General features: G+C 38.1%; 1 protein-coding gene across 1 annotated transcript; it reads right to left on the reverse strand.

Moving 5' to 3' along the window:
- Positions 1-6544: 6544 nt before the first annotated feature.
- Positions 6545-12658, reverse strand: LOC101528652 (olfactory receptor 51I1-like). The gene is made up of 2 exons (XM_004589957.2): positions 12344-12658; positions 6545-7779 (listed from the first exon to the last, which is right to left on the reverse strand). Exon 2 carries the CDS (start codon positions 7736-7738, stop codon positions 6785-6787), a length of 954 nt encoding a protein of 317 aa, XP_004590014.2. The 5' UTR covers positions 7739-7779; positions 12344-12658; the 3' UTR covers positions 6545-6784.
- Positions 12659-17885: the final 5227 nt, after the last annotated feature.

A 17885-nucleotide genomic window follows, 5' to 3' on the forward strand; every position in this document is an offset into this window, starting at 1 on the left:
CCAAACTGGAAACAGAGTCTCTCTCCGTGTGTGTGTGTGTCTGTGTGTGTGTGTGTCTGTGTGTGTGTGTGTAAGGCTGTATCTTCAGTTACAACTCTGTTGAAATTTTCAGTTTCCAAACCAACATATTCAACTGCCTTTGCATTTTATTAATGTGTCAAATCAAAGCAGTAAGCTTACTATTACCTAAAATAATCTCTTTCTCAATTCAAGTAGTGCTGGAATGTTACTCTATGATTATGTCACATTTCTCCTATAAGTGCAACGTCTCTGCCCACTTGGCAAAAATAAAATAATATCCAGGCAAAATAAAATCATCAACTTATTCATATATTAAAAAACAAGAAAAATTCTCTCTTGATCCAAATTAACATCCCAAGTTCATTCTTTCTTCTCTGTGACTGTCTTTGCCACTATGGTGGCAATGTAATGTTCAAACGGGTCCATGTTTTTGGTGAAAAAAATTCTGATAATTGCTATAAAGAAACACAGAGCTTAAGCTCCTATCTGAGTAGATCTCAGTAGGAAAAATAATAACGGATGTCCAAAGCTATGACATTCATATCACATAACACAGGGTACTACTTAATTTCTTTAACCTATTAACAGAATTTAGCCACACCATTATTTTTTAATGAAAATGTGTCTTTATAAACTGCCACAAAATTATACATGCTTTGATTTTTCTTTTAACTAAATATTCGATAGACATGCTTCGCTTCATGCTTATCATTCTCCATGCTTTAATAGATATTATACAGTTACAATTTTATACTATTCTCAAGCTCTATTCCTCATAATTTATTCCCATTTTCTCTTTGGAAACATGTCCCTAACTTTAAATTTTTAAATCTAAACTCCATTTCTATGCACAATAAAATATCTTAAGTGCAAATGTTATTTATCTATTCAGCAATATCTATAAACATTCAATACCAGTATTATTTTGAGAAGAAAATACTAAAAAACATGGACTTGGATAAATGGAACAGTGTATGTTCAAATAGCACAAAAATAAAGAAAATTTTCTAATAATGTAGGAGATAACTTCACATCAAGGAAAAACTGCCTCTTCTCTCTTAAGCTCTGTTGTTGAAATAGATAATTTTCTGTTATCTTGATCAAGTTTCCAAAACAATTAGTTAGGACATACATTTAAAATTTAAATTTAAGAAGCTAATGAAAAGGAAAAAGTATATTTTTAAAACAATCTACTTCAACAATTTTCTAGTACAAAGATGAGTGACAACTATCAAAAGACGAAACTAATTGTGCAGTAACCATCACCAAATATGCAGAAAAACAGAGTTGTTCGTGGGTAGTTTCTATGCCACAAAATCTTCAAAGACAGTTGAGAACAAGGAAAGACAATGTCATCTGAAGATGGGAGTATCTGAAATTCTGTTTCCAGAATATCTGTTCCACTTGACTGACTTCCAATTTTTGTTTCCATTTTCTTCTCTTGTATATATATACCTTCACCTAGTTATCTAGAAATGTTTAAACTGCACACAAGGATATTGCTGAGGTCTTTTCCTTAAAGATATGGAAGAAACTTTCAATGAGGTTTAATAACACTAGCGTTGTTTGAACCTTGCATACAAAGTAAGGGCTTATTCCTTGTAAAGAACAGACTCTAACCAGGGCAGTTTCATGTGGATAATCACAAGAAGCCTCCATCAACCTTGCATGGAATTCCAGATCTTCCTTCTATACTTGAAAGAGAAATGTTAATATTAGTAGCACAGTAAGATTAAAACAAGGGCCTAGTGGAATAGGCAAAGTCCATCAATGATAACTATAAACAGATAATACAGTTCTCAGAGATACTAATGAAACAAGAAATATTAACAGACATATGAACATATTTGTTAACTGAAGAAAGTGTATGTAGCATAAAAAGTACTTACAAATATACTTTTTCTTAGAACTACATGAAATACTATATATAAAATCAATTGCATTTATAAAGCAAAACACTATATAAAATACTTACTCTCAGGCTGTGATTTGCATCAGAATGGCCTGGAGTGCTTACTGAAACATCTGTTAAAATTTGTGAGCCCATTAGAAAATAAGAACTTTTTGAAATGTCTGTTGATATCAAATAAAAAAAAAACATAAAAAGTTCACAAAACAGAGATCAATAAAATCTGTATTTTTTATTGTTAAACCAGATTTTATGCAGAGTGAGTTGATGCTTCCTTGGTGTGTAAAAAACTCATTTTGTTGGTTTTGAATCTAGAGCTCTATGTACGTCTAGTTACAAATTAAATAAAATGTCACAAAAATGTATTTTTAATTATATCTGGGAATCATTGCCTCTCAGTATAGACATTGTGAATACACATGTGGATAGTTGAAAGTTCCCCAGTAAAAGATAAAACCTTTATTTAGGCCTTAACATCAAAGATCTTCTCAGTGTTCAGAAAATGAACATTTCTGATCTTTAAGATCCCATTAGTTTTCTTACTAATTATGTTCCCTCAATACTCATGCAGATTCCTAAACACCCAATTATTTAGGATTACCTTGGTATTGATGTCTGGAGAATGTGAGCAAATCTGGCACTCCAGTTCCAATGCCCGGATTTTAACAGCAGTACTTATTAGTTGTGCTAATGTTCCCAATGGTATTGCTCCTCTCTCTCCATCTACCTGTGTGTGTGTGTGTGTGTGTGTGTGTGTGTGTGTGTGTTTCTCTGTCTCTCTCCCTCTCCTAAAATATATACTCTCCAGGTGGTACTGCAGCTTAGCTTGACAGAGGTTTCCCCCCATGCCAGCACCTGCTAGCTGATGCTGCAGCAAAGACCAACCAACCCCCACCCATTCTAGCTTATGCATGTACTAGTAGATACAGTCTGTCCAGCCTGACTTGTCTCTGATCCAGCTTACATGCAGGGCAACAGGTGTTGTAGCCCTGGCCAGCCTGTTTGCCCCCAATCCCAGCTTTCACGCTCACAAATGGGAATAGAGACCCCACAGGGGATCTCCCTGCAGCCCCACTATCGGGTGTGCCCACTCTCCCTCGGGTCTCATGTGTGCTGTCGGGCTGCAACTCAGTCTGGCATGGCCCTCCTCACCTCCACATTTGCTGGTGAGTGCAGTAGCCTGGCCCAGCCCACCCCCAGTTTCAGCTCACGCTGGTGGGGACTACAGCCTAGCCAGCCCAGCCCAGCCCAGCCAGCCCAGCTAGCCCTCAGCCCTGCTCTAATGTGAACTGGCTGGTATTGTGGCTCAACCTGGCATGACCCACACACCATTCTGGCTCTCAGATTTACCAGTAGGTGATATGAATTAACCCAGCCTGGCTCATCCTAGACCTGAGCCAGCTCCCTGTGAATGGACTGGGAAACCAGCAGAGGATGGCTCAGTTCCTTGGGTCCCCTGCACCCATGTAGGGAGTTCCTAGCTCCCATCTTTGGACCAGTTCAGTTCTGACCAAACTGGCAATTTAGGGAGTGAACCAGGGCCTAGATGTCTCATTTCTTTGTCTCCTTCTTTATAAATCTGACTTTCAAGTAAAATAATTAAGTCTTTTAATAAAATAAATGTTATCTCAAATCAAAAGATGAATTATATAATTTAAAAAGAAAACCCCTGAAATACAGTACTATGTCTCAAGTCTAGTTTAAAATAAAGTAGTTTTGCTGTTATACAAAGATTTATTACCAATGAACAGTTTGAAATATTGTGGGAGGAGATATCTCAAAGGAGCAAAAACATCCTTGTGTTTCATAAATTTTCTTTGAATCTGTTTATAATTTACAATTCTTAGTTTTAAGTTATCTCCATCTAAGTCCCATCTAAGATTAATGACAAACTTTAGCCAAAAAAACAGTTGCCATCTAATAGTATATATCTGGTTTCCTCAGATTACATTAAATTTACATGTGCTGACTCAAAAATCACCTGTCACATCACTCATGTTGTACGGGCCTTTTTATTTCCATCCATGAAAAAAATTAACAAAATTATTTAATTTCTACAGACAGCGTGAGAAAAAAAGTGATAATTTATGTAATATGTTTACAACAATATCTGGCAAATGGTAAATACAGAATAAATGTTAGCCATTATATAGAACCCCAAAATATGAGAGAGGGCAAGAATTAACTTGGAATTTAAAGATAAATGAAGAAGAATAATTTCTTCTGTCAGTTAGATTGTGATATCAAGGGTAGCCAGAGAATAGCATGATTGTTCTACAACTCACAGATGTACAGGCTACTTATTATATATTTTCCTTTAAAATCTGCACATTGAAAATATATAAAAGATTTCAGACTAGTTTTACCCAATTTGTACTGACACATATGGTTTACATTTTTGTATTCTGTACTTAATTGCAAATCAGGGACAGTATTCACATTCAGTTTTTTTAAATGTAGCTTTTTATTTATTTGAAAGGCAGAGAAGACACACAAAAAGTGATCTTCTCTCTGTTTGGTTCACGCCTCAAACACCTGCAACAGCCAGGACCCAGGCAGGCTGATGCTAGGGGCTGTGACCTGAGCCTAGGGCTCCATCATAGGTGGCAAGACCCAGGGAGCTGTGCAAACATCTGCTATCTCTCACAGAGGACATTAGTAGAGAGCTTGAATCAGAAGCAAAGCTTGGACTTGGACCAAAGAGCTCTGCTATGAGATTTGAGCATCTCAAGCAGCAACTTAGATGCTGGACCAAATACTGCTTCTTACGTGTTGTACTCATGTCAATCATGTTTTCAACTTTGCTGTCAAGAGGCAAAACCAGACGTTTATTACTCTGTCCGTTTTAATCGAGTTATGCAGACATTCGTTTCTGAATTATCTTATTGATAATTCATAGCCTTTCTTATTTCCACATTTCCCCTATGTTCCTCTTTATTTTACATCTTTACAAAATTACTATGAGCACTAACTACATGACACACTTTAGGAGGTAGATAAATGGGACAGATATGCCCTCATGTGGAGAATTATCACTTAATGAATGGTGTAAGAAAGGAATAAATGCATTATAATGTAAAGCAGAATTAAATAAATGGTCCATTTCATGGAACTAGAACATGCTCCTAAATGGTCGTATTACTTTGCTTAAGTAAAGAACTGCAAAGTAAAATAATAGACTGGATCACTGATTCAAAAGAGAGCTTTCAGAGACCCAAGGATGATGTCAAGGACTCAAAATATTCAGGTCTGGCTTCAATTCTGAGGCAATTTCTCCTGTCCATGTGTTTTGACTCATTTTTCTCAGAATTCATGGGAGTATTACTCTTCACAAAACGAGGAAAGATTATGAAACAAGTGATTCTGTGTCTTTTCAAAGTTGGATTCTGTTTAGAAAGGAAACTTTACATATTGTATAGTTCTGACATAAAACAGCCACTTCTAGTCAATTTTTAATCTCTGCATGTGAAAGATCAAAAGAGAAATTGATAAGAATATTGATATCATTGATTTCAGTCAAGCTAGACAAAGAAGTGAGGAGTTCCTCAGAGGAAGACTGTCTTCTGTCTTCAAAAGATAAGAGGATGTTGAATAATGATTCCCACTCCCCCACACTCAAGTTCAGGAAAGTAAGTGTCAAGAAACTGCTGATTGTGAATTCTCACCATGCAGAAAGTGACTCCAATGGGTTTTAGAAGTTGGCAAAGCACTATGAGAGCAAGTTTCATTTTATTTTTTAGTATGTTCATTATATTCTCATATGATCGCCACTGAGATCAAAGATCATATATATATATATATATATACATTTTAAAAGTAACTCCTATTTATAGCCATTGAATCACAATGAAGCAAACACTTTCAGAACTGAGACAGTTCCATCATTTTTAAAAATGATTTATTCATGTTTTGGTAAGAGCAGAAGGAAAGCTCCCCTCCTTGGTTCCTTATCCAAATGCCATTCATTGGTTCACCACCCAAATATCCAGAATTAAGTCTAGGTTTCCCACATGGGTGGTGCTGATGCAACTTGGAACATTATCTGATATCTCTAAGGAATGAATTAGGAACCTGCAATGAGCAGCCCACACAGTACTCAAACGTAGAAACTCTTTGATATCAGTATTGCAATAGCTTGTCTTAATAGCTTGGCAAAAACAAAACAAAACAAACAAACAAACAAAAAAACCCTCACCCTAAGATTCTGCTCTTTTTATTCAAGAATTTCTCAGTCTTCCAGGAAGCTCATAGCCAACCCAGACATCATTCCATTATTTTCTCCAGCATTCTTTCAGCAATTTAAGCCAAATTCAATACCACTAACTGCACTTGATACACAGTTGGCTGATGCTCCATTTTCAATAGTAGTACGTATTATTTCTGAAGATTGCAACTGTGTTTTTCAGCCGGGATTTCATGTCGGAAGCATTCATCTCAAAAGGAAGCCTGACACACTTTCACAAAACTCATCTTTGGTTTCAAAATTTTTAATACCGTTCCTTAGATAACTTTGGAAATCAAGAACCTTTGCAATTTTTTGGATTCTCTCTAAAATCAATCCTTATTCACTTATAAATAAGAGTTAGACCCCTCAGCTTAACTGTATGTCCCAACTTGTATGTCAGAAACATAGAGCTTGAGTTCACCATTTCTTCACTTCAACCAACCAGCATTTATGATCACGGGATGACTTATGTAAGCATTCTGCCTTCCTCTTAGATTGCTTATTTCTTGAGCATAAGACCTGAGTGTATTTTCCCCTTGAATGCACCATTTCTAGAACAGTAACTTGGTAAATCACAGAAATCCCATGTCCCTCTTGAGTGGATTGCAACCTATTATACAGAGAAAATCTCACTCCCCAGCAACAACCCGTTGCACCCCAAATCGCTTGCGCAGAGCAGTCTGGATCTGCCGGGACTTGAGGCTGTAGACCAGAGGGTTTAGCAGTGGTGTCATGAGGAGGTATGCATTGCTCATGCTTGTATACAGAATTGGAGAAGTCTCCTGGGTGTAACGATGCAGCACAGCAAGACTGATGAGGGGCAGGTAAAACACGAGCACTGTGCACAGGTGACAGGCACAAGTGTGCAGTGACTTCCAGTTTCTGTCTTGGATTCCTAGTTTCATAACAGTGCCCAAGATCTTCATGTAGGAAGCTAGAATGAAGAGAGCATCCACTGCAAATGTGCAAAGCACACAGATCAATCCATAGATGCTGCTAAAGGTGACGTCCCCACAGGCCAGGTTCAACATATCAGGGTAGTAGCAGTAAGAATGAGAGAGGACGTTGGTCCCACAGAAAGGAAATGTTCTGAGGAAAAATGGTAGAGGAGCCAGGAGAGTAGCACCTCGAAGGAGAGCAGCTCCACTCAGACAGGCAACAGTGTAGCGGGTTAGGATTCTGGTATAGCTGAGTGGAGCACAGATGGCTACCAATCGGTCAAAAGCCATGGCCACCAAGACGCCTGATTCAACTGAGGACAGAGTGTGAATAAAGAACATTTGAGCCAGGCAGGCATTCAGGCCAACGTGGTGGACATCAAACCAGAATATAGCCAAGACGCTAGGCATTGTAGACAAGGAGAGGCCTAGATCAGTCAGAGCTAAAATGGCCAGAAAATAAAACTGGGGCTCATGAAGATTCTGTTCTGCTCGAACTAGCATGAGGAGAAGAATATTACCCGCTAGAGCCACCAGATACAGCAGACAGAAGGGGATGGAGATCCACATATGAGCAGCCTCCAAACCAGGAATACCAATGAAAGAAAACGTGGGCCAAGTCGAAGTGGCATTTAAAGCTAACATGCTGAGATGTCAATATGCTGCAGCTCAGGGTGTCATCAAACCTATAAAAGATAAATTATGTGTTAGGGAAACTCCAAACCAACTCAGAAATGACTATCATACCAGGGAGCATCTCTAAGTCTAAATAAAAAGAGGGCTCCCACTTGGAAATTTGATACTAGATTTTCTACCTTTGTCTATACCTTGTAATGCCATGATGCACTTAAATAGCAGAATGTTAAATTTGGAACTGTTACTAATGGACTATACTACTGTAATAACACAGAGAAATGATAGGAGGGAAAAATGGGGAGGAAGACAGGAAAGGGAAAGCATCCCTGTATTTATAAAAAAAAATCTTTAAAAGTTACTCATACAGCTAACTCTAATGTAATTATCAGGAAAACATGAATGAAAACTACAATAAAATTCCATTCCTTGTTGATAGAGGAAAAAGCCATAACAGCATCTTTGGAAAATAATTTGATGACTTTTTAAGGATAAAATTTGGATTTATCTCCCATCCAAGTACTCACCAGGCCCAATCCTGCTTTGCTTCTGAGATCAGATGATGGAATGCAGATGTCAAAGCTGAGGCTCGGGGCCCGGCGGCGTGGCCTAGCGGCTAAAGTCTTCGCCTTGAAAGCCCCGGGATCCCATATGGGTGCCAGTTCTAATCCCGGCTGCTCCACTTCCCACCAAGCTCCCTGCTTGTGGCCTGGGAAAGCAGTCGAGGACGGCCCAAAGCTTTGGGACACTGCACCCACGCGGGAGACCCGGAAGAGGTTCCAGGTTCCCGGCTTCGGATCGGTGCGCACCGGCCATTGCGGCTCACTTGGGGAGTGAATCATCAGACGGAAGATCTTCCTCTCTGTCTCTCCTCCTCTGTATATCTGACTTTGTAATAAAATAAATAAATCTTCAAAAAAAAAAAAAAGCTGAGCCACCTCATGGCTCAGACAGAGCAGTGGACAGCATATCCAGGTGTACATGGAGGATATGGCAGTCCATTGGAACCTGCAGAGGACACCTGGTACCACAACAGGACAGAGAACAGAACAAATTGATATCTACCCCAGCCATGTGTTGGCAGTGAAAATCTGGGCAAGTGGAGACTCTAAGGTAGACTATGTTAGCCAGTGGATTCTGGAGAGATTTCATCGTGTTTGGAATGGTGAGATTAGCAGCAATTCAGAATTGTTGAACTATCAAAAACCACTACTCTGCTGGCTCTGTCTTCAAACCAGAGAGGGTCTACCTAAGAAGCCGTTGAACTTGACTGGACAGTAAGATTCTGGACTCAATGTTTGGTATATGCTTGCAATGAGTGAATCTCAACTGAACTTGAACTGTGGTTATGCAACAAGGTGGAGGAATCCACCATGGGGGGTGTTGGGGAGGGGTGGGGAGAATCCCAGTACCTATGAAACTATGTCACATAATACAATGTAATTAATAATAATAAAAAATAAAAACACTTGAGCAGTGCCCTCAGAGCATGCCCCACATCAGGGACCTGGGATTGGTGGGAGGCTGGGTGGGGCTTCTCCCTTTGTCTCTCCCTTTACTCCAGATCTAGAAAAAATGATTGTAATAATGTGGAAACAATGGTATTACCCACTTTCCTGTAGCGCTTGACCATTTGTGCCCTAACCAACTATGTAAAGATTATCAAAATAATAAATAATTTAAAAAACAAATTTGGATTTGTCATGTTTAATGACATCCTCCAATTTATTTATAATATCATTGCAAAAAATGAAAATACATAAAGATTTCCAGAAAATTTTCATGAAGATTTTACTCACAATAGCAAAAGGAATTAGAATTAAAAATATGTATTCATTATTGAGTGGGTAAATAACTATAATTTGAAGATGCGAAGCTTCAATGGATCACTTATGGTATGTGAAGAAAAACAAACACAAAGTACCACAAGCTGATCTAATTTCTATCTAATTCTAGGAAAGACGATGTTATAGTTTATCAGAGGTATGGAGAAATTAGTTACAAAGAGACATGTGAAAACATTCTAAATTCTCACTGGTCTGCTTCTAGAATGAGTCTCTTCTATTCTGAAACATAAAATTTTTTCCAATCTAAGTTCACCCAAGCCTTCAGTGCATTCCAAAACTTCCCCATAAGCTCAGTAAGCCTTTTTTTGAATATACTTATTTCACTAAGCTAAAGATGTCTCAACTCAAATCTGTCACAGGAAGTTCAGACAATATGTTTGAAGCACCAGGGTTAATTAAACCCTTTCCCAAACTTACAACTCTTCCTTGTATTTTTTTTTTCAGAAATAGTATTAATGAGTCAAGTCATTCATTTAATGACTGTTACTTCCAGTAAATGGAAAAAAAAAAAACAAAAACCTTTCTTCTGATTTTTCTCTACTACATTTTAAATAGTCTATCATGGCACTCAATTAATTTTCAGATTTGACAGACTTTATACTGTATCAACTAATCTAAAAGTACCTGAGATTTCATCCCATCTATGTTTCTGAGATATTGTTTCCCACCCTCACCCTCCAAATATTTAACCACTAGGGAAAAAATATTTTTTAAACCTAATAAATGGGGCTGGTACCCATGGCAAAGTAAGCTAAGCCTCTGCTTGGTAGGATGGTATCTTTATGGCCACCCATCTTTGTCCCTGCTTTTCTACTTCCATGCGGTTTCCTGCTTATGGCCTGGAAGAGCAACATAAGATGGCCTAAGGCCTTGAGCCCCTTGTCCCACCCATGTGAAAAAAACCCAAAAACCCTCCTGACTCCCAGCTTCAATTCATACACTAAATAAAATAATCTAGACATAAAGTACAACTACATGATTTCATTCATATGTGTAACCCAAAAAAGTTATAGAAGTTGATCACAGAATGGTGGTTATCAAAAATAGGAAGAATAGTTGTGAAAGATTATAATAAAGAAAATTTAGTCAATGTGTAGTAAGCCATAAGTAGAAGAAAGATACGTTTGTGTACACTATTATACAGTAGTATGGCTATAGGTTATGTACTGTATTTCTAACAAACTAGAAGAAATGACTTAGAGAAGATAACTCTTAGTTGAGTATCACAAATATATACATGTTTGTGTGTATACATATATAAACATGTTTGTACGTATACACATGCATTTGTATAGGCATATATGCACACACACATATATGTTTGATTTTCATGCAACATTTAATTTTTTAAAAGATCATTTGGTATCCTCCTCATATTTGTACACCAGTGATACGTAAGCATGTATTTACTTGAATATAAGATGATAATATATAAATAAACTTTCTGTAAAATAATTTGTCTAAATAAATCCAAAAGCATATGAGCAATTGACGTATTTGGTGTACTTGTGCCTCCTCAAGTTCAGTCAGAATAAATTCACTTGCAAATTTTCATAGTATATCACTTTGATTTACTGGAAATTTTTTATTATTGCTTTTTAAATTAGAATTCCCACAGGAGAGAGGGGTCAAAGCCACATAGTAAATCTTATTGTAACATATGATGAAAGGGACCAGCATTGCAACAGAGCGGGTAAAGCTACCTCCTGTGCTGAGAGCAACCTGCCTGGCACCAATTCAAAATCTGGATACCATAAAACAATGCAGCTCCTTGCTAATGGCCTGAAAATGCAGAGAAAGAAGGCCTTTGCATCCATGTGGCAGCTCTGGCAGAAGCTTTTGGCTCCTAGCTTCAACCTGGCTCAGCCCCAGCCACTTGGTTACTATGCTGAGATCTGCATCAGAGGCACACACCAAATGAACTTCTGCTTCAGAATATATGGACAACTTCACTGAAAAGGGATCTTTGAGGGCATTCTGAAAAAAAAGTATCAGGAAAAGGCAAATACATTCCCTATATACAGAAACAATATCTATACAATACAGTGACTTTGAAAAGAATTTGGATTCGTAGTTACAACTGTCTAAAATCGGTAACTCAGAGTCAAAGCCACACAGCTCTTTCTGAAGCAGTAGCAGACTAGCTCTTCACCCAGTTCAATCCTGTATGTTTCCGGCTGAATTTAATTTGTGGATTGAATGCTAATGTTTCCAAAGCAAAAATACCTATTTGAATGTCTTAACACTTGTAAGGCAAATATCATATTTACATGAACTTGGCTTCTTCAAAAGTTCTTTTGATTAATGAGAGAGCCAAAACAATAAAAACAACAAAAAATGTCCTCTACAAACTGTTCTCCAGGGTTCAGCATGGAAAACTGAAAACCCAGACATGCTGGTTCACTCAAATCTGGTGAATGTTTTCATATTACAGCCATGACATGCTTGTTTCAGACACAGGAAGAAGCAAACAAAAAACCTGAAATTTGTCATTCTATAATTTAGTATATAAACACTTATATACATGCTGATTATGAATAAATTGTTGATGAATTCAATAACTGTTGCTTGGATTTACTTAATCATGTAACTTTAAAAAACTATTAATTAAACCAAGAATTCTCTAAACCATTTAAGATCCAACTCTTACATATCATAACTTCATACCACTAGCCATTGGTATCTTGGAAAACTGCTTTTTTATTGCATATGAATTCTAATTTTAATTTTAATTTATTTTTAATGGAACTTGCTTGTTATATCAGTTTACCTGAATGAGTTTTCCTGCAGTTCCAATGGCAGTTGAAGTTAGTTAGCTCTGAAAGGCTTCGCTCTGAGCAGGTCCTTTTCACATTCAAGTGTAGCTGCTGTGTGGCTGGCCCTGCCCTGTGACACTCTCCGGGTGAAGGAAAGCTGGCTTCAAGGGTTTGGTCTTGTAATGATGCTTTCACAGACCAGCAAGAGGGAATATTCCAGATGCTCAGGCATCTCCCAGGAGATGTAGAAGAGCTTTGGGAGTTCCCAACTATTACAGCCAGGAAGCTGAAATCCACTCTCCCCTCAGGGGATAGGGACAGATGGGAGAAGCATGCTTCAGAAAGTTTTAACACAGAAAAACAGCTTTAATGTTGTCAGATAGTAGGTCCTGAGCAATTTTTTCCTTTATTGCAATGAAAATCAACAAGTGTAAGTAAGCAATTAGCAGATACGCTTAGACAAACACAACTGTCAAACTCATTAACAAATAAAATCCCACTCTTTAAAAATATTTATTATAATAAATATATACATGTAGATACATATATGCTGACAACATTTAAAATGTACAAAATATTTCCTATAATTTTAGAACAAAGACACTGCTCATTTCCCCAGAGATATGGAATAAAATTACGTCTCAGTGTTTTTCTAGATGGGCAATATTAAGGTCATTTAGTACCTGGGTCATACACAATCAGGCCATATACCTTGTGTGTTTTCTTTCATGGATTTTCGCACAGCTGTTGAGACATCAGATAGGATGCCCAAAATACATAGCGGAGTGCCTAGGATCCAGTCCCTGCTTTGCTTCTAATTCCAGTTTCCTGCTAAGGCACACCCTGGAAGGTGGCAGGTGATGGCTCAAATAGTTGTGTCCTCGCCATGATGTGAGAGACCTGGGTAGTTGCCAGCACTTGTCTTTGAGTTGTTCCAGGCACAGCTATTGTCAGAGTTGGTGCAGTGAGCCAGCAAATAAAAGTTGTCTCTTTTTTCCATATGTATGTGTATACACATAATATACACATACATGGATCTGCCTTTCAAATAAATAATCAATAATTCTATAGTTACTAAAAGAAAGATCAGACATGTTTCCGTGCAGTATAAAAATATCTTTCTTAGCTTCCAAAAGTTATTGAATCGGTAGTGGGAGCATCAAGTGGACCCCCAGAGAGCCCTGGGCAGCCACACTGCCACTGCAGGTCCTCCTTACCTTCAGGGCCTGCAAGAAGCCGCAGTTGAAACCAAGCCCCGGAACAACCAGCTGCTGCGAACGGAGTGGCGGCCCTGGCAGCCTCACATCTGTAGCAACTGCAGGTGCTAAAAACGTCATCTCAAGGAAGATTTTGGGAAATGCAAAATAGTTCAACGTAAGAAACGGATATGATTTCATTGAGAGGAATGATATTAAGGAAGACGTATTTGCACACCAGACTACCTAAACCAAAATGACCCCAGAAAGTGCCTTCCCAGTGTAGGAGAGAGCAGAGCCCGTGGAGTTTGATGCTGTCAGAAGAGAACAGGCTGTGGAGGCTGCCACTGTTACAAGGCCTGATGGGGTTCCAGTGCAAGGCAGTAAATACACAGCGGACCTTAACTACTACAGAAGCTGTGCAAGTCACAGGGTCCCTCCATGTATTACCAGAATAGTGAGAAAGAGGAAAGAGACTCAGGGATCAGAGAGGATCCTAAAGGTCAAACCTAACAACACTGGCCTCACCACTTGCAGGGACCCTGCGGATGAGGACACACTATTGCAACCCTCTCATGAAAGGAGCAGCAATGGGCGGTGCCGACCAGCAGGGTGCAGAGCAAGCTAGACCAGCGAGACAGAAATGTATCAGGGTTACAGACTATGATTCAGCAGAGGTCCGCCTGGCAAACATAGCAATAAAGAGAATGGGGAAAATCAAGGAGATGATACCCAGGGTCAGAGGCCAACTCAGTGTCAGTACTGGTGAGCTTCAATTCTCAGCGCAGACGCCCAGGTAACTCTAAACTACCAGATGGCAAGGAGAAAAAGCAGCTCAACCAGCAGCTAAGAAATTGGTGAGCTTCTGAGGCTGAGCAAACGCTGGGGACAGGCGAGGGACCCTCCCTGCCATCATGTTCTTTACTCATTAGGGGCTTGCTTTTTGCCCGTTGACCAGATCACTAGAACCGTCTGCATTATCCAGGCAGTTTGAGGTTTTATTTTTTAAAGTATTATTTTAATCTAAAGATGTCTCTTTTTGGTGATGACAAATGTGTTCATTTTTTAAAATAAAGCCTGCTTTTTCGCGACACAACTTTAAAGGTTTTTCAGTTGAATCATATCTGGTCAAGTTGAGGTTTTCAAGACATTCCTTGTTCATTTGCAAGTAGTTTTTCATAAAAGTACTATGCCTTATAGAATAGTGATGTGCTATAATGTAACATAACTATTACACTATTACATAACAACTATTACACTACTTATATTCCACAGCCATAATGATCCTATCCCACAACATGTTGTGTCTGCCCTTGTGAGTGCATTTCTGTAGAAAAGTATGCCAGAATATACACATTTAATACATCCATTTGCTGCCAACATTCGTTGAAAAGGTTAAATCAATATATATCCACAAAAGTTGGAAGATCCATCTGCTTTTTTCACACTCACCAAAGCCTTAAATTTTCTTACATGCTAAATGAGTTGAAATTACTATTTATATTGTTATAGCAAAAATTAGAGTGGCAAGCATTTTTTACCAGTGTCCATTTGAATTGCTCATTTCTTTTGTTTGTTGACTGGGCATTTCAAAGTATTCAAACAGATATGTATAGAGGTCAGATTTAGCTTAGGTCAAACCTATATTTTAAAATAGAATACAGTTAGTTAATATTCAGAAACTGGTCTTTGTAGGAAAGGCATTAGGAAGCACTCCTGAAGTCCATGTTGCCCTGCTCCTGCCTCTACTGTGACAAAATACTTTTTTTTTTTCGCATCTCGGAATCCTGTTAACAATGTTAAATCATAAATTTCATAGTTATTGGGCCCAGCACAAGGTCCTAATTGGCTAATCTTTCCCCTTCAAGTGTCAGGATCTCAAATGGACACTGGGTCATGTCCTGGCTGCCTCACTGCTCATCAAACTTCATGCTTGTGGCCTGGGAAAGCAGTCGAGAATGGCCAAAAGCCTGGAGAACCTGGGAGATCCCAATGAAGCTCATGGCTCTTGGCTTCAGATCGGGACAGCTATGGCTGTTGTAGCCACTTGGGAAGTGAATCAGCAGATGGAAGATCTTTCTGTCTCTCTTTCTCTTTGTAAGTCGATAAATAAGTCATTTAGAAATTCATAGTTATTTATCTTTTGTCAAGGACCAGTTTGGGGTATAGTTTAAATAAGCAAAGTACAATTATTTCTATGTGTACAGTTCTCTAGTTTTAGCAAGTGGATACACTTTTACAGAAACAACAGGAGAAATTAAGAAATAGATATTTTAATCACTGCAACCGTGATTTATGTGCTGATTTAAAGAATTCTTTCCTTGCTAAATTCAAACTCTGGGAACCTTTTCATATAATGTATTCTTAATAATGTCATAATCACAAAATCCATCTGCTATAGCTATTTTTTCCTTTTAAAATTATTTTATGTATATGAAGCGATCCGATGTCCTGTATTTCACACATACAGACCTGAGACTGTACTGATACTTTCCAGTATGTGGCCCTGCCTCTTTCCAATATCCTCATCCTCTCTCCCACGTCTTTTGTTAATTCTTCCTTAAATTTTATAATGTCATACTTTCAGTTTATTCTATAATCAGAAGCGTATTCTTTCACTGGGAGAATTAAATTGTAAGTAGAAAAAAAGCACTCTTTTCTTTAAGAGAAGTATAGAAAAGCATGGCACGTGGGTATTCCAGGCTGCATCTTAAACGATGTGTCAAATGTCAGATTCCGTGATGCCCTGTCATGTGGTTATTGTTGACTGCTGGATCTGAGGTGCAGACACAGTCATTAATGCAAATACAAGGTATACATGAGATAGTGTGGATTTGTCAACAATTATATAACATTTATTTGATGCTCTCTCTATGTTAGGCCTTAGTATGTTTCATGTATCAACATTTAAAAAATTGCATTTTTGCAGAGATGACTGATCCTATTATGTCTGAATACCTCATCTAAGATCTTTCTTTTAGGAATCATCTATATAAGAATATTTTTCCTTGTTCCCTTATCCCCCTTTCTTAATTTGCAATTCTCCCAAAATGACATGGGGTGTCATTTTTTTTTTAGTAAAAAGGAAATTATCCATTTCATTGCATTCATCTTGTAAACACAATTTAATGAGCTAACAAATTACAAGTGTAATGAATATTTCCATATGTCACATTTGATAGCATAAGTAAAAACCACTGTAAATATACCTACAGAATGGCAAAATACTCCTTGTCTTTGAATAGTGCATCTTTGCCTACAGTATTGTATTTTGCATACATCAGTGGCTTCAATTTCACAGTGTTATTACCTTGTGACTACACAGTTCCTCAGGTTTTAAATTAGCCATAGACAGAAATGTTCTACTGACCAGGTAGTAATTTCAGGTAAGTCATTTCTATCAATTGCTTTTTCTATCTAAGTGAGCTGAGGCTAAGTTCAGATTCAAGTGTGATAATCAAGGAACCAGAAGTACCTGTAGCAGAGGGCATGAGAAGGTAGATGGATCAGGCAAGATACAGAAAGAACAATCACCCTTCTTGCATGTCCTCACTGTATTCATTTTCTCAACGGATTGCATGACATCTGCCTGCTATGGAGAGAGCCATCTTTTCTATGGGGGTAATCAACTCAAATGCTACTCTGTAAATTTCAGGTAGATACATCTGAAAATAATGTTTGCTAGCAATCTGGACATCACTTAACCCAATGAAGCTGAAAGAATATTACAACTATCACAAAGGAAAAAAATGATCTAGTCCAAGGTGACCTTTGAATCCTGATAAATGGGGTCAAAAACTTAATGGGGTCAAAAACTGAAAAAAAAATTAAGTCTCTTCAAGTATAACGATGATTTGCTGGGTTGAGTGAGGAGAAAACTGTTATTGTACAAGTGAAAAAGTTAATAATAAAATGTCCATCACATTGATCTTTAAATTTTAAAGCATAATTCTTTATAAAAAGAATCTACTAGGACTGGTACGAAGGCTCAAATGGCTAATCATCCTTGTGCAAGCACTGACATTCTATATGGGTCCCGCTTAGTGTCCTGATTGCTGCTCTTCTCACCCAGTTCTTTGTAGTTTGGGGAAGCAGCAGAAGATGTCCCAAAGCCTTGGGCCCCGGCACCCACATGGGAGACCTTGAAGGAGCTCCTGGCTCCCGGCTTCAGATAAGTTCATAACTCCCGGAGTTGTGACCATTTGGGGAGTTAGCCACTGGACGGAAGATCTTTCCCTGTCTCTCCTTCTCTCTGTAAATTGACCTTTCCAATAAAAATAAATAAGTAATTTCTCAAGAAAAGAATCGACTGCTCTGTCACTCCTGTAATTATTAGTACACTGTGGCTTTATATTGTAAA

The sequence above is a fragment of the Ochotona princeps genome, chromosome 4 (genome assembly GCF_030435755.1).
Source record: "Ochotona princeps isolate mOchPri1 chromosome 4, mOchPri1.hap1, whole genome shotgun sequence".
In the NCBI taxonomy this organism is placed as follows: Eukaryota; Metazoa; Chordata; class Mammalia; order Lagomorpha; family Ochotonidae; genus Ochotona; species Ochotona princeps.